The following is a 17992-nucleotide window of genomic DNA, read 5'->3' on the forward strand; positions in this document are numbered from 1 at the left end:
ACCTGGGCTGGGCTGCAGTTCTGTGCACGGTGGGTGTGGGGCGGCGGGGGATCCGGCCGAAAGTGAGCGGAGGATACTCAGAGTCGTGTTTTGAGTGGTTGCTTGGGTAGTGTTTATCTTGCTATTCCAACACACACACACACACACACACACACACACACACACACACTCAGTTTCTTGTCCTGAAAGGGGAACCCTGTATTTTGTAGACAAAGAGTCGCAGAAGCAACTTTCGAAGGAAAAAAAAAAAAAAAAACAACCCGAACAAGAGAAAGAAAAAAAAGAAAAAGGCTTCGTGCAATCCCCCCAGAGGGCAAAGAACCGCGCTGTTTGTCCTGTAACTCGGCAACACCCCGGGCGAACGGCGCTGCCTGTATCTTCTGCGGTTTCTCTTGCTCTTCTCCGCGCGGGCTCACTTCCACTCTCGGAACACCCCAGAAGTGCAAATTCAGGCTGGGCGGCCGCGGGCCCCAGCTGCAGGGGATCCCGCCCCAGCGTCCCGCTCAGCCCCTTCCTCCACCCGCGGGCCAGCAAAGGGGCGGGCTCACGCGGCCGGGGCGCTGCGCCCCGCACGCGGTAGGGGTCGCTGCTCGGCGGCGCGCGCTCCCACCGCGGAGAATAACGGGGCCGGGCTGCAGGAGAAAGGAAACCTGCCCGGGACGCGGCGGCGGCCGGGACGGAGCGAACGACGAGAGTTCACTTTTGCTCGGGTGTCAGCGAGCGGCGGCTGCAGCGAGCGCCGACCAGGGAGCACCGCGCGAGCGGGTCGCCCATCTCGGGGCGACCGGGGGAGGGCAGCGAGAGGCCGGATACGAGCGCGCCGGCGGGGCGCGGAGCCGGCGAGCCTGGCTAGCGAGGGGAGCCGCGGGGGGCGCGCCCCGGGCGGGCCCCCGGAACAGCGCAGGATGCCCCACGAGGAGCTGCCGTCCCTGCAGAGACCCCGCTATGGCTGTAAGTACGCCGGGTGCGCGGGGCTTCCGGCGCCTTGGGGAGACCCCTCCCCGGGGAACGCGTTGGAGAAGCCGAGGGAGCCGGGTGCGCGCCGCGGAGGGAGCCGGAGGGCAGCAGCTGTGTGGCTGGCAAAGTTGGGAGCTGGAGTTGCAGAAGGTAGTGAGCGGCGTCTTCCCGCTCTCCCCGCAATTTTCAGATCCTCAGGGGCAACCCCAGTCTTCTGCCCGGAAAACCCCGCCGGAGCGCTCGCAGGCAGTGCTGAGTCTGAGCTCTGGGACGGGCCCGGTTGTGCGTTTAGGGGTATCAGGTGAGGAGCCCTTGGAGCTCCGGGCCGCTGCCGGCTCGGACCAGGGGGTGGCGTAAGGGACTGGATTGTTCCAACTCTGAAGGAAAGTTTGCCGTGGCTACAGGTGGGCACCGCGAGTACTGCGCCCACGCACTCTACCAGTGGCGAAGTCGGTTCTCCTGGAACAGCTCTCCTCCTACCTTGCTCCCTCGAGCTGCACGTGAGCTGAAAGAGCCAGTTTGCGCCCCATTGGCGTGAATCCTTTCCTGGTGCTGCTGAAAGGGGCACCTCCGGGCCCAACCCCTCTGTTCCCTGCTGCCCTGTGACCCTGCCAGGACTGCCATGGGGAGAGGACGCAGAGCTAGGCTCCCCAGGATCCGGTCGGAGCCCGTGTGACTTCAACGAGATGGTGTCGATTTACGCAGCCAGGGGCTGCTGCCATCGGAAAGAGGTTGCTTTGGCGGATCGTGAGTAGATGGAGCCAGATTAGCACCAACCACGTGGCTTCATGTACAGAGTTCAGAGTCTTGGCTAAACATGCCAGGAAGTATTTCCTTTAAAACAAACAAAAAGTTGGCGTCCATCGCAGGCCCTGTCAGTGAACCCATGGCCGAAGACCACTGGTTAATCTTTTGCCCTGGCTGGCCTTGGGGTAGAGGAATCAGGTTTGGGTGAAGGTGGTGATACCTGCTGCAGGGTTGTTTTGTGCGCTTGGGAGGGCGGGGTGGGAGGGGAGGAGTTAACGTGTGTAAGTTCTTTCTCCCCCTTAGTCTTGGAATGGAGAGTTAGAGATAGGAAGTTAGTTTTGCCATGTGACCCGTTTGGTGTATGGCAATGAGGAAGAAGCCTGAGGAGCCAGCTGCAGACTCCGTACAGCAGGGAAATGCATTAAACAACGCGCCAGGACCCGGTTCTTTGCAGCCTTAATGACACTGTAGTAAAGCACACAGACAACAGAGCTCCTTGGATTCGAGGAGCCATGCTGTGGTCATTCAGTGTGTGTGGTGTCACCCACAGGTTGGTGAAAGCCTCTTATTTATGTGACAAGCTCTCGGAACATATGGTAGCTTCACTGTGTCAAATTATAAGACGACCCCGTTCTGGAAACTAGGCAAATAGACACCCCCCCCCCCCAATGGCTTTGGATGCACATTTTAAAGCATGATGTATTTGGTGGGTCATCTCTCAGGAGTTCAATGTGCGTGCAAAGTTGGAGTGAATGAAGTGTGTTAGTGTAACGTTTTCACATGCAGAAACAGATGGATCTGTGATGGTGCCTGATTTTCATCAAATAGACCTGTGGACCTAGACCACGTCAGAAACGCAACCAAGGAGGTTCAGATCCCACAAGCATGAAGAACGCTCCACACTGCCACTTTGTTTTGTTTTGTTTTAAATGTTGATTTATTTTTGAGAGTGACAGAGACCTAGCACGAGTGGGGGAGGGGCAGAGAGAGAGGGAGACACAGAATCCGAAGCAGGCTCCAGGCTCCAAGCTGTCAGCACAGAGCCCGACGCGGGGCTCGAACTCACGGACCGTGAGATCATGACCTGAGCCACCCAGGCACCCCAGCCACTTTCTTTGGAAATAATTGTTCCATTTCTCGCATGAGTCTGGTGTAATGGAGTGGGGTGCCACCTGTTGGAAACACTCCCATTTGCCTTCCCCCAGCTCACAAAGTGCTGGCGTTGTTTGGTCATTGACTAAAAGTGTTTGATAGTTTTTAGACTTTTAAAAAAAATTTTTTTTAATGTTTATTTATTTTTGAGACAGAGAGAGCATGAGTGGGGGAGGGTCAGAGGGAGAGGGAGACACAGAATTGGAAGCAGGCTCCAGGCTCCAAGCTGTCAGCACAGAGCCTGACGCAGGGCTCGAACCCATGGACTGTGAGATCATGATTTGGGCCAAAGTCGGACGCTCAACCGACTGAGCCACCCAGGCGCCCCAGATAGTTTCTAGACTTTATGGTCACCCTAAAATATTCAGACTTCAGTAAAATAGGCTGTATGTCATTAACATGAACATTTCTTTATTTTGCTGCTAGGCTCATGAATGGTTGTACGCTCATAGTTTCTTTGAAAAAATCTAGTTGAATATACCTCCGTGTTAGTCAATGTTAAGGAACACTCATTATTCACGCAAAAGGAGACTCTCTGATGTATTAGAATACATCATCTCTGGTGGTGGTCTGATTTTGGGGCTCTGTCAACATGAGACTGCAAACAGTGCTGTGAGCTCCTTACAGGAAAGCTGGCAAAGGAATGAAGGAAAATGCACTGTCCTTGGTGTGTTGATTACAGAATTGTGCTTCTTCTGGTTTCTGAGTTTGGTGAATACAGGTTTAGTTTAACAAAACCTCAAACTATACCAAACAGGTATTACCCCTGACATTAAATGAACAGAATAGGGCACCTGCGTGGCTCAGTTTAGCGACTGACTTTGGCTCAGGTCATGATCATGCAGTTCGGGAGTTCAAGTCCCCATGGGGTTCTGTGCTGACAGCTCGGAGCCTGGAGCCTGCTTCAGATTCTGTGTCTCCCTCTCTCTCGGCCCCTCCCCTGCTTATGCTCTATCTCTTGAAAATAAATGATAAATTTATTTGATACATTGTTGTAATTTAACTTCCAGTACTGTACATTCTGAGTAAAAGGTATTTGAGACTGGACTTTGTGAACAACTTTTTAGTAGTTGGTATTAAACTTGTTTTAGGTGTATTTTTTTGTTCTGCCATCTCTCTTCCTCTTGAAATGTCATTTAATTTAGTAATTTTTGTACAAAGTTAATTCACTGAACTCAGGGCTGTTTTCCACCAGGCTGAGTGTGGGTAAAATACCACATAGTAAGTTGCCCTTGAGGGGTTTCTCAATGAGTGTCCATGAAGGCACTCGTCTCGGATTTCGGACATGAAAGATTGCTGAAGTCTTTTTGATTGGCACATGGGAGCCCGGAATTAAAATTAAATCATTTTTCCGTTTAATCCCTGCTTTTCCACTTTGGCCACCTTCTCCTGCAACCTATGAAGTTATTTTGTATCCTGTGAATACCGAACAAAGCTGAAATACCAGCTCATTCGTGTAGTGCTGCAGGGAATAAGTGGCAAAAGGGAAAGGTGGAAATTGCTTTCTAATTTATTTTTTAATGTTTATTTATTTTGTGAGAGCAAGAGTGAGAGCGAGAATGCAGGGGAGGGGCAGAGAGAAAGGGAGAGAGAGAATCCCAAGCAGACTTTGTGCTGTCAGCATAGAGCCTGTTGCTGGGCTCAATCCCACAAACTGTGAGACCATGACCTGAGACGAAATCAAGAGTCAGATGCTTAATTGACTCAGCCACCCAGGTGCCCCAGCTTTACTACTTTAGAACCAGAATGTTGTACAAGATAACTAGGGTATCTTTTTACACTCAAAACCAAATTTAAGTGACACTGATGGGTAGGCATGATTTGCAAGTAATTTTTGTGCTCTCGTAATGAACGATAATGAATTAGCCAAAATAATTGTCAAAACACACTGCACCATGATCTGTCAAAAGTTTTGTTCCAGTTACTTGAGAGTTAAGAACATCACTGATAGCAAAAGATGACCCTGCGCTCTGATGATCTCAGAGCTGATACCAGTCAGCGTTTAGGTACTTACTATGTGTGTGTGGGGGAGGGGTAGTAATCAATGTGTTTTTGGCAAGCACTGCGGTTTTCTACCCTCTGCAGACTTCTCTCATGAGAAACGTCCTAAAACGAATAGTTGTCGGTGTTACCCTGTTTCTTTGAGAAAATGCAACAGGAGCTTAGCAGAAGCGTGTGCCAGCCGCAAGTGTGCTGGGGTGGGGGTGGGGCTGTTCTGGCTGACGCGGTGAACGTTTTGTTTGTTGGATAATGCTCTTGTTTCAGCAGCGAGATTTCTTTTTTTTTTTTTTTTCAATGTTTTTATTTATTTTTGGGACAGAGAGAGACAGAGCATCAACGGGGGAGGGGCAGAGAGAGAGGGAGACACAGAATCGGAAACAGGCTCCAGGCTCCGAGCCATCAGCCCCGAGCCTGACGCGGGGCTCGAACTCACGGACCGCGAGATCGTGACCTGGCTGAAGTCGGACGCTTAACCGACTGCGCCACCCAGGCGCCCCTCAGCAGCGAGATTTCTAAATCACCTGGTAGCTGGAGTACTGGGGTGGGTAACAAGACAAAAAGTCAAGTTATTCCTTCATGGGCTATTTGTTTTGATTGAGTTTTGCCAAAGGATCTTCAAGGTCAACAGCCAAAGTGTGGTTTTAGTATGCTTTTAACTTTAATTACACGTGTTGTTAGCCAAAATGACTTGTTTGGGAGAGTTTAAGCTTGTAATACCAAGGTTGTTTTAGAATTTAGTATTTAGGGGGTTAGTTAACCCCCTTTTTTCTCTAGGGAACCATTGGTTTGCCGTTGCCCCTTACCCTCCCGCTAGGCAAGCTTTTTAACAACTTGCTTAAAAGTCTACTATACAAACAGTTCTGATGCACCAAGTCTTCGTGGTAACCAGTGGAGAAACAGAGTCCACTCGACTTCTGTTGGCTGGTCAGCTATAGTTCCACAGGGCAGGCACTTGAGCATGGGCATTCAGGTTGTGCACTTGGCAAGAGCTGGTTCTTCTCACGAGCACTTGTTACCACCTGCTTATTAGTACCTTTGAGAGGGCCAGTGGTCTCCCCATTTCACAGAGGAGCTGAATCCAAGATAACGTCTCAAGGCCACACAGCTGGCTGGTGACCCCAACTTGACAGCTGGTGTTACCAGGGCCTGAAGGCTTTGCTCAGTGGCTATTGCCAGTTTGTCTTCTCTGAATTACTCACAGGGGTTCCACCTCTTTTTCTTTCCGGTGTGTCGTGATTTTATCAAAGTCACCAAACCTGTAGTTATTTGGCTAGTGTGCTCTTCTAAAAGTGGATGCACGGTGAGGCGACTGAGTGGCTCAGTCAGTGTACGTCTTACTCTTGATTTCAGATCAGGTTATGATCTCACAGTTAGTGATCTCACAGTTCCAGTTTGCACACTGGAATCTGTGATAGCGGCATGGAGCCTGCTTGGGATTCTGTGTCTCCCTCTGTCTCTCTGCCCCTTCCCTGCTCATACCCCCCCTCTCTCTCTCTCTCTCTCTCTCTCTCTCTCTCTCTCTCTCTCTCTCAAAATAAATAAACCTTAAGAAAATGAAAAAAAAAAAAAGTAGATGCATGGTATTGTCTAAACTGGATTTTGTTTCCTCCCCACCCTTAAGAAAAGCATACAAGAATACCTGAGCTTTTTTATAGAGCGCGTCCAGACTTCATCAAAGGATTTTATATATGTGTGGAGACCTCCCATCTGACTGTGAGGCACTAAAATGAAAGAACAGTTTTTCCATAATACAGAGGTATGCTCCAGTGATTCCAAATAGGATAATTTGTAAAATGCACTTTTATTATGTATACTGGCCATGCCTTAAAATCCGGGGTGGATGAGAAATCAGGCAGAAGTTTGTGATGAGGTGACTGATAGGTGAGCCAGACTTGTTCACTTGACTGTTAATAGTTTATTTCTCCCTTGAAAGGCCGAAGAATGGCGTCTGTGAAATGGCAAAAGGTTTGGGGTGGAGTAGATGTGGGTTTGAATCCTTATTTGGGCACTAACTGCTTGAGTAGCCTTAGGGTTTTCTCCTGTACCTTGGAGGGTGGTGTTTTATATTCCTGTAATGGTGGCTGATGTGGTTTCTGGCACACAGCACGAAACGTGTGGTGGTAATTTCCATTAACAGGGCACCTACTAAGTACAGCAGGTTCAGATAAAAGGAAAATGACAAAGATGGGCACAGCCTGTGAGAAACTGGAAGATAAAGACTGATGCTTATACTTCTGTTTGTGCACTTACTAGTTCTGTGGAAGGGAAGACATCAGGGTGGATTAGGATGGGGCAACAGGCAAGCTTCACGAATTGTGAATTTGAACAAGACCTTGAAGGTGGGAGGTAAAGGTGAAAGGCATCCCCCTGTATTTGTTGTGTGGGTAGTTTGTGTGGGGTTGAAGCTTAGGTTGTAGGATAGATGTTGGGGCAGGGTGGTGTAGCTGGAAGGGGATTTATCAAGGAATCCTTTCTTTGTGGGCACCAGTGGGCAATTAGAGCTGTCTTGAAAAAAGTAGCTTGGGTACACTTTTTTTTTTTTTTTTAACTTTCCAGTAAATTTGGAGAGGGGAGTGGCCCAGTGCAGTGGAGAATTGTGGGAAGGCTGGGGGTGATTGGAGTGCCTGGTGCTGGAAACTGCGGGGGTCCGGTGAAGTTTGTGCATGTGGGCATTTGGGTCCCCTGTGTCTGCTGCTTGCAGATGCCCACACCATGCTTCTAGGTTTGGGGATGCCTACGGATGGGCTCCTTTATCAGATGGTTTGGCTCAGGATAGGACCGAGGATGATGCGTATGGTACTGAAGGCATTCAATGAATCCAGAGGCAGGTAGACACGGACCTTATGGGGCCCTGACTGACTGCGGCCCGGGAAGTGCACAACTAACTCTAAACCATGGCAGAAGGTAAATTCTCTGAGATGAGGTGAGAAGAGTATCTTGACAACAGCAGGGTTTCTGTCACTTATTTTTTTTTTAATGTTTGTTTATTTTTGAGAGAGAACGTGCGCACATGGCAGAGCAGAGGAGGGGCAGAGAGAGAGAGAGGCAGCGAAAGAATCCCAAGCAGGCCCTGTGCTGACAGCAGAGAGCACAATGCAGGGCTTGAACTCAGGAGCCCTGAGATCATGACCTGAGCTGAAGCCAGACGCTCAACTGGCTGAGCCCCCAGGTGCCCCTTTCACTTCTTTTTTTTTTTTTTCTTCATTTCCTCCATTGCTTAGGACAGTTGTTACTTTTCAAATTTCACTGGAGATATAGTGCCTTCAAATGACCAGCATCCCAGTTGGGTTGAAAAATGGCTAATGGAGCACTCTCAACAATAGCCAAATTGTGGAAAGAGCCTAAATGTTCATCAACTGATGAATGGATAAAGAAATTGTGGTTTATATACACAATAGAATACTACGTGGCAATGAGAAAAAATGAAATATGGCCTTTTGTAGCAACGTGGATGGAACTGGAGAGTGTGATGCTAAGTGAAATAAGCCATACAGAGAAAGACAGATACCATATGGTTTCACTCTTATGTGGATCCTGAGAAACTTAACAGGAACCCATGGGGGAGGGGAAGGGGAAAAAAAAAGAAAAGAGGTTAGAGTGGGAGAGAGCCAAAGCATAAGAGACTCTTAAAATGTTTTGTTTTTTTTTTTCAACGTTTATTTATTTTTGGGACAGAGAGAGACAGAGCATGAACGGGGGAGGGGCAGAGAGAGAGGGAGACACAGAATCGGAAACAGGCTCCAGGCTCTGAGCCATCAGCCCAGAGCCCGACGCGGGGCTCGAACTCACGGACCGCGAGATCGTGACCTGGCTGAAGTCAGACGCTTAACCGACTGAGCCACCCAGGCGCCCCGAGACTCTTAAAAACTGAGAACAAACTGAGGGTTGATGGGGGGTGGGAGGGAGGGGAGGGTGGGTGGTGGGTATTGAGGAGGGCACCTTTTGGGATGAGCACTGGGTGTTGTATGGAAACCAATTTGACAATAAATTTCATATAAAAAACCCCAAAAAAGAAAAATGGCTAATGGAAAATGGCTGACCCCACGTTTCCAGTTGGTTTGTAGGTTCAGAGATGTAACTAAATTCCAAGTGGACTCTCTTTAATGTTACAATCCTGGATTGGGCCGTGTGTGCCCGTGTGCCTGAAAGGAGCTGACCACTGTTCCTCCTGTCAGTGCAGTGGTTTGCAGGGAGCAGTTTCTGGAGAAGCAACAGGAGTAGAGCATCACTGGGGGCCGGCCGAGCACCCTTGCCGCAGAGCCTTCTAGGTGATTCTGTTGCACTGCTCAAGGGCCAAGGTGAAAGAAACGACGTTCCTAATATGCAATTACCCCCCTCACAGCGCCTGCAGGTTTTTGTGAAATAAGTGTAAACACATGGATACAATACTGAAGGTTTTACTTGTTCCTCCTGTGTTTGATTTGAGCACACACCTGCACCACACGCAAATCCAGGCATTGGTTTCTCTCTAAGTTTGTGTTTATATTATAGGATTTATTTGGGTCTGTCTTTAAGGTTTCTTTCCTCTCTTCTAGGAAACAAATGTGATGGGGAAGATCAAGTCCAAAATCTCCACTGAGGAGAGAGTGAGGTCCACTTCGCAAGGATTTCTAGGTGGAGGCAGTGCTTTTAGGAGCCACTGGGGAGGCTGAGGGAGCTGGCAAATCTTTCTGTGTAAAAGGGAGGCCCCAAGCTGGCAATTCCGGGCTCTGATACTTGCAGGGGCTCCTAGACAGTAAGGTTTGAAAGATGTCCTCTTCCTCTTTCTCTTCAGAACAACTTGAAGTATTTTTTGTTCACTTATTCACAGTTTTTTTTAAATTTTTCAATGTTTATCTCTTAAAAATTTTTTTTAACGTTTATTCACTTTTTTATAGAGAAAGAGTGTGAGAGGGGGAGGGTCAGAGAGAGAGGGAGACACAGAATCCGAAGCAGGCTCCAGGCTCCGAGCTGTCAGCACAGAACCCGACGCGGGGCTCATACCCACAGACCTCGAGATCATGACCTGAGCAGAAGTCGACACTTAACCGACTGAGCCACCCAGGAACCCCTACAGTTTTTAGAACAGTTGAACATGCTGGCCGAAATATCATTTACTAGGCAGAAGTGGTCCCAGGGAAACTACAGATCTGTTTATTTTGCTATTGATTACAGACAAGAGTATATATTCCTATGATTGCATTTTTTGCTTGGGATCCCCACAGGTGACTTCTAGTTATTCTCCTTTTGCTATCCATTGCTCTCAGATCTTTGAAGGAAGACCTTTTATATCATTAAAAAAAAATTAAGGTCAATTAGTTCCTGGTAACTTTCTCCATGCTCATATTTTTATTTGCGGATGTGATTTCAATCTTAACGTCAACCCATTTCCTTAGTCCTCTCCATCTAAAAGGACTTGATTTGCAAGAGATAGAAGCAACATATATTTCAAATACTTAAGTAATGTTTATGTTCATTACCTAGCTGGGAGCCTGGTGCCGTGGCACTGAGAAAACGTTCAATAAATATTTGCTGCTATTACTGGTTTTGCTTCAAGTGTCTGTACTGTACTGTTTCTCTAAAGGAGGAACTTGTTTTTCTTATCTGTTAAAGATCATTTGAGCAGCTTTCAAGTGGCAGGCAAATGTTTAATGTTTAGATTTGTTTTTATACTCTGGAACCTCGGCGAGTTATTTTAATTTCTGTATGCCTTAATTTCCACAGTTGTAACATGCAGGTGGGACAGTCCCTGCTCAGAGGGTTAAGTGATTTAATACACGGGAACGTACCTGGTCAGAATGTGCCCCTGTAGAGGCAGCCCTTTACTGTTGGGCAGGGGGTGAGGCTGATGGTGGTTCCCCCTCGTCGCTACTGCCCCTTGCGTTTCTCCTCACCTCTTTGCCCTTTTCTCCCCTTAACAGAAAGTGGACTTCACCTCCTAGGCCCAGGGGCGCCTGGCTGGCTCAGTGGATAGAGCCATGCAACTCTTGATCTTAATGTCGTTAGTTTGAACTCCATGTTGGGGTAGAGTTAACTTGAAAAAAATCATGGGCCCATACTCTGTTGAAAGTTTATACTCATGAGAACATGCTTTAGTTATCTGTATGGAAATTGAATGAATCTTACTTCGAGTGGAGATCAAATTATCCTTGTTTGTGTATGTGTAAGAAATCCTAATGCACGTTGTTCCTGTTTCTAAATCAAGTTGGATGGGGATTGGCTTCCTGCACTGTACTTTTCTGTCATCTTAAAAAAAGAGTGTGGAGTTGTCACTCACACACTTGAGTGAGGAACTCTGCAGTTACTAAGCATCCTGTTGTCTCTTTTCGGGTCCAGTTGATTGTTGCTACTGCTGCTGGTTTGAAAGCCCAAGTGTTCATGATGGAAACATACCCTGATGGGAAGGAGTCACTTGAAATAAGTGTTAGCCTTTTGCCTGGTTCACATTGTAGAGTTTGACTAGCACTAGCAGGGTCTACCTAGTGCTGTGGGGGTTCAGAAGGGAGGTGAGGAGGTGGATTTGTCTGACACCCCTCAGGCCTTCCTGCCTCTAGAAAGTTACTGAAGCTTAAATTCATGGGTCCGGCGTAGCTCAACCACTAGGTATAACCTGGGATGTGTGTTGGAGCTGTGAGAAATCAACAATCTAGGCTGTTTCCCACCTTGGCACTTGCAGATTATTCTTCATTCTGCTCCCCTCTTCTACCAGGCTTTTGATTCTAGCATGTTTCATATAAATGTTTTCTATCCCCCCTCTACTCCTCACTGTCCCAAAAAGAAACAGTTGAGACCAGCTAGAATTAATTGACTCCTCCTTGGCCATTGGGTACGTCTGCCCTGGGCTGACTGAGTAGGCTTCCCACAGGTGAGGTAAGGGGGCTGGGAGGTGTTGGTCATAAAGCCAGCCATACAGGGTAGGAGTTCTCCTTTCAGCCCCTGCCCCGCAAAACTGTGCTACCCCATAGAAGATCCAGGAAGGTGGCTTCCCAGAGCTTTGCTCCTACTGAACTCTTACAAGTTTGTCTGAGAAATGGTCGTTTCAGAGCTAATACAAACATGCTTTAGCTTTTATTCTGAGATTTATTTTCAGAGATTTATTTTCCAAAGGGAAAAAAATTAAACATAAATGAAAAGATAGTTACCTGTCCACTGGAACCAGGTTGACAAAGTCCTTTCATTTGGCACTAATTGTGGATACAGCTTTAGATTTCTTCCTCTGTTCTCCAAAAAGGTATTTGCTGCTATTCTTTTGAATTAGTCAGTAGTTTGGAGGATGGTGCTTATATGTTCCTCTTCAGTGTAGGCTCTGGCAAGGGCCTTTCATAACAATAGAATGAGTTTAAAAAAATACTATACTACATTGATTACTCTGAAGACAAACATGGACAAAATAAAAGAAACACCTTAAGGGTAGGGACTGGTTTTTTTTTTTGGTTACTGCCGTATCCCCAGTATCTGGCACATAAGTAAATCATCATGTCAACAGTGGTTCCATCTAGGTAATGAGGTAATGGGTGAATTAAAAAAAATTTTTTTCTCTTCAAATTTTCTATGAAAATGCTTTTATAGTTGAACAGTTCCAATAGGTGCCCTTACCCGATGAAGATGCAAAGTTTTTGTTGGATATAAACCCTGCCTTGAGAAAATTACAAGTCTGAAAAGCAGGTCTGTTGGCATGGAAGCATTCGATGGTGAGCGAATTTTCCAGGTGTGTGTGTGTAAGGGCAAGTCGGATGGAGAGACCGACGGAAAGGCTGAAGTGATGACAGGGCCAGGATGCATAGTTGTTAGGCTGCTGTAGTTGAGATAGAGATCGTTGAGAGGCTGGATGAAAAACATAAAGATCAGCAAGGTGAACTTGGCAATGGCGACAGGGAAAGAATCCCAGGTGGGCAGTAACTATTTAAGGTTTTTTGTTTGTTGGTTTGTTTTAGTCATTTCTGCCCCCAAAGTGAGGTGCGAACTCAGGACTTTGAGATTGTTAAGAGTCCCATGCTCTTCCCACTGAGCCAGCCAGGTGCCTTAGGTTTTTAACATATGGGAACTGATTGGTAAAAAGCAGTAATGACTCAAGAAGTCGTGTCTGCAGTGACGGTAAAGATGGCTGCCATTAACAACAGAGGGATTATTCTCCTGACTGACCAAGAGAACTCTAAACAGCCTAAAAAGAGGAGACCACTAACTATTGTTCTTTGATTCGACCACAAGTGCTGGATGCTGTGTAATTCACACGGAGTCTGCAGACCACTGCCTTCAGGGGTCAAGTGTGATCAGAGCCTTAGGTAAAAATAAGCAGCTTTGGAATGTCCTTCACTTGGAGTTTGCATTCGCTATGTTAGTCACTCCAATTGGGAGGAAAATATTTGCGAACAGTACACAGATCCCAGTACATAGGAGTCTAGTAGCTTATTGGCCCCTTGGAAGTCGCCACTGTCTCCTGAATTATGTTAAAAACCTGCGGTGGCTGTGGTAGAAATACTCTAAGCCTGAAACCATGAGAGGCGTCAAGCGCTGTGAAGACGAGGGTAGCGTAGACCATCTGAGAGCTTGGGGGTTAAGGTGTTACTTGTTGTGTGATGTGGAGTAGGACTTCCCTGAGCTCCTGTGTCTATCTGAAAAATGAGTTGATGTTTACCCCAAAACGGACGTGAGGTATGGGACATTGCTTTGAAAATGACTCAAGTGTGTGTATGTGTGATCGTGTCGGGGACTAATTTTGCCACTTGAGGAAATTTTTACTGTAGTCTTAGGCATGTTAGTGTCATCCTTTCATCCTCTATCTGCCTCCAAGCCAGTGCCACTTGAGTTTTGTGACACAGGCTGTCTTTGGGCCCATATTCGCAATGACATTTTTTTTTCTTCTTTCTCTAGTTTGAAAGGCAACGTTTTGAATTTGGGTAACAATACCTGTGACATGTGAACTTTCTAAATACTAATACATAATCTTTGGCCAGATCCTTCCTTGTCTGCCTGAACATTTCTTTTCCTAGAAAGTGTAAATAATGCAGACCCAAGAGAGGAGTAGTAAGATCTTTAAACTTGAAAAGACTTTTCAAGAGTAACATCTTGCAAATATCATATCACTTCACTCATATGAGGACTTTAAGACACAGAACAGATGAACACAAGGGAAGGGAAGCAAAAATAATATAAAAACAGGGAGGGGGACAAAACGTAAGAGACTCTTAAATATGGAGAACAGAGGGTTGCTGGAGGGGTTGTGGGAGGGGGGATAGGCTAAATGGGTAAGGAATCTACTCCTGAAATCACTGTTGTACTATGTGCTAACTAACGTGGATGTAAATTAAATAAAATAAAAATTAAAACACACACACACCCTAATGTTTTGGAGCCCTGTGCCGTGGGGGGGGAATGTTTCATAAAGGGAAACTACCTTAAGAGTTAGGGGAAATCTGTGTGTTCAGCAACGGGGGGATGAAGCTAGGGAAGGCAGTTCTGTCTCCCAATTCTGAGGAGAGAACTTCTTTCTTTGCCAAATTGACATGTTGTGATTTATTGTTAAGTAAAGGAGGGGTGGAAGGGGGGCAGCTGGGGTCATTTAGGGCTTGAGAAGATTTCTCAGGGCTGCTGGGTGTCAACAGTGGGCCAGCTTGCTAGTAGGTTAATAGCACAGCTTTGACTCCTACGATGCTATCGTAATAGCGCATCTTGTTTTAGAGCTGCAGAATTCATAGTTGGCAACCTAGTAGAATCTCCACGGAGTTTTACAAAGAAAATGTTGATTCCCTGGATCCCATCCCCCAGATACTCTATTTGTTTGGGTGTAGAACTGTGGTACAGGTATTCTTATTTTTTCTATTTTTTAAATAAAAAATTTTGAACCCCCCAAAAGCCTCAAAGAGAACAGGACAGTGAATACCCGTTGCGTGCCAACAAGGACATTGTCGTCCACATCCCGGGTACTAACCGTACCATGCGTTCAAGTCCACCATCCAATTTCAAATTCAACCCAAAGTAATTTTCCCCGAGCGTACTTTATAACCATTTGGGTCCACGGTCCAGTCAGGTTTTTCACATTACGCCCACCCCCCACCTTGGTCTTCCCCAGGCTGAACCACCTCCCTATCAGTTCAAGGACACTGAAGCCCCCGAGGGGGCCAGGCCCCTTTCCTGGCATGAATGACTTATGGGTGATGTGGTTTCCTCCCAGCACATCACATCAGGAGGCCACCATGTCCAGCCTCCTGCTACTGGTGATGAACAGATGAATTTAAAACTCCATAGGAGATTTCAATGGGCAGCCAAGGTTTGAAATCCACCTAATTAAAACTTCTCACTCTGTGTGTTTGTCATAAAATACACAATATTTACCATTTTAGCCATTAAAAACTTTTTTTTTAACGTTTATTTTTGAGAGAGAGAGCACAAGCTGGGGAGGGGCAGAGAGAGAGGGAGACACAGAGTGCAAAGCAGGCTCCAAGCTGCAAGCTGTCAGCACAGAGCCGGGCATGAGGCTCGAACTCATGAACTGCAATATCATGACCTGAGCCGAAGTCAGATGCTCAGCCAACTGAGCCACCCAGGTGCCCCCATTTTCGTCATTTTTTAAATATAGTTCTGTGGCATCAGGTACATTCACAGTGTTCTGCAGTCATAACTACAATTCTTCTCCAGAGCTCTTTCCTCTTAACTGAAACTTTGTACTCGCTGAACAATAACTTCCCATGCTCCCTTCTTAGCAGCCCTTGGTACCCACCCTTCTACTTTATCTAGGATTTTGACTACTCTAGATATTTCTTACAAGTGGAATCATGTGATACATGTCCTTTTGTGTCTGGCTTCCTTCACTTACTCTCATGTCCTCAAGGTTCATCCGAGTTGTAGAACTTCCTTTTTAACACTGAATGATATTCCATGGTGTGTGTGTGTATACATGTATGTACATATGCATATATACGTGTCTATATATGTGTGTATGTTTGTGTATGTGTGTGTATGTGTATATGTGTATATGTATGTGTATATACACACGCCATATCTGTTTATCCATTCATCCATCAGTGGACCCTTGGGTTGTCTCTGCCTTTTGGCTATCGTGAATAACACGGCTGTGAACGTAGGTGTGTATGGTATGTGTTTGCATCTCTGCTTTCACTTCTTTTGAATCTATATACTCAAAAGCAGGATTGCTGGATCATATGGTAATGCTATGTTTAATTTTAAAAAAAAATTTTAATGTTTATTTTTGAGACAGACAACGTTAGCCGGGAAGGGACAGAGAGAGAGAGAGAGGGAGACACAGAATCTGAAGCAGACCCCAGGCCCTGAGCTGTCAGCACAGAGCCTGACGTGGGACTCAAACCCACAAACTGTGAGATCATGACTTGAACTAAAGTCAACGCTTACCGGACTGAGCCACCCACGTACCCCAATGCTATGTTTAATTTTTGGAGGAACTACCACCCACCTCTCAGTTTTCAGTAAAGTGAATTGAAGAAGCCTGTGAAGGGTGAAATATCTTTGAGTTCAAGGAAGAACTCCATTAGAATGCCGGCCTCTAGGCTCCTCTTCACGTTGCCTCCCCACGGGTGTGTGGGGACCTATGTTGTCTTCATAGAGCATAAAAGACCAAGAGTGTAAAATCTAACTGTGGTAAGATTTACTTTTTTACAGGCCATGTGGCATGCAGGATAAGAGAGTGTATTGTTTCATTCACGGTATACATCACTTTTTAAATCAGGAGTTTAGTTTGGGGCTGGTAATTTAAATAGTACATGGACAGCAAGTTGCCCTTGGTTTCTATAAAAAGTGTAAAAGCAGGTAACAGGTTGCCTCTTGGGGGCTTCTCGGTTTTTTAAAACAGAGTATTTTCGTTACCTTAGCTCCTCCAAATACTAAATGTGTGACCTTGGGCAAGTCTTCGCTTCCCTGGTTCAGGTTATACACCTGTAAAATGGGGATAATTAGAGTACAGTGAATTACCTGTGTGAAGTACTCGGTGGCTGGTACAGAGAAAGCATTCATTCAGTAAAAGCTATGAATATAATATTTCCCATCAGTTTCAAAGATGTTATTTAGATCTGATTATCTTTGGAAGTATTATTTGGAAAGCAGACTTTTGTAAAATGAGCTATTACTATTTTACTGGACCTGACGTCTCTATCTGGCAGTATGTGACTGGTAGCCTCAGGCTCCTAGAGTGGTGATTCTTAATCTAAGCAAAAAGTGGCAGGAACGTGTGAGAACCTGGGCTGTAGAACCGTGGACTGAAGGTAAGAGTAAACCATGTCATACGGGTGAGTGTTTGTATTTTTATATACAGCTCCAGCCGTGGAGGCTGAGATTAAGAAAGCATGTTCGGAAGATTTTGGCTTCATTGTACCCTGCGTAAGGTGGATTCGGGATTGGCAGCCTGCTCTTTTTGAATGTTGGTTGTTATTCTATTTCCTGGTTGAAAATGAGCTGATAATTTTTAGATCAACAGTCTAACTGCATATAACCACGTTGCTGTGTGTTAATGATTAGTTTGGAGCTTGTGCTAAATATAACGTGTGAAGTCCCAGGGATTATTTAACAAGAGAAAATGTTGGTTCTGCAGAGCCTAGTAAGTGTTGAAAATGGGCAGTGTACTTTAGTGGGAAACCTTGATGGAACCCTTCTCTTGGGCCTGTCTTTGGTTGCCTTGTACAGCCTGGGGAGAGACATCCCATAATGCTTCATGTCTTCTAGGAAGGGACAGGACCCCGAGAGGTGGATCTTGGGTACACAATTCTGAAAGGAGGGATTGGTTTCTGCCTTTTTCTGTGAGTTTAGCCTCTAATGATACTGATAATAACAAGCAGACCTAGTGCTTATATGGGCCAGATGCTGTTGTAAGCCCTTTTTATGAATCATCTGATTTGATCCTTATAATGACCCTCTGCTGTTGGTAATGTTATCCCTATAAGTAGGGAAAATAAGAGGGATTAAATGGCAGAGTCAAGATTTGAATCCAGGTGGTGGCACTCCAGATTTTGTGCCCACCATAGCTATCGGATACAAGTTAAAAAAAGTTCGTTTGGGCACTTGGTACTCTGTCTTCTTCTGGGTATTGTATTTAACCATTGTATTCATTTCCTATTTTATAACAAATGAACACAAACTGCGGGCTTACATGCAGTTTTAGAGAAAAGAGAAATTTATTTTCTCACAGTTT

At 46.1% G+C, this 17992-nt stretch overlaps 1 protein-coding gene across 1 annotated transcript in view; it reads left to right on the forward strand.

Annotated features, from left to right (window-relative positions):
• Positions 1 to 607: 607 nt before the first annotated feature.
• IQGAP2 (IQ motif containing GTPase activating protein 2) overlaps positions 608 to 17992 on the forward strand; it is a 296669-nt gene continuing 279284 nt past the window's right edge. The window contains exon 1 of the mRNA XM_030323348.1: positions 608 to 951. Coding sequence (XP_030179208.1) covers positions 906 to 951 — 46 coding nt within the window. The 5' untranslated portion in view covers positions 608 to 905. The remainder of the gene's footprint in view (positions 952 to 17992) is intronic.

Source organism: Lynx canadensis, chromosome A1, assembly GCF_007474595.2.
Source record: "Lynx canadensis isolate LIC74 chromosome A1, mLynCan4.pri.v2, whole genome shotgun sequence".
NCBI lineage: Eukaryota > Metazoa > Chordata > Mammalia > Carnivora > Felidae > Lynx > Lynx canadensis.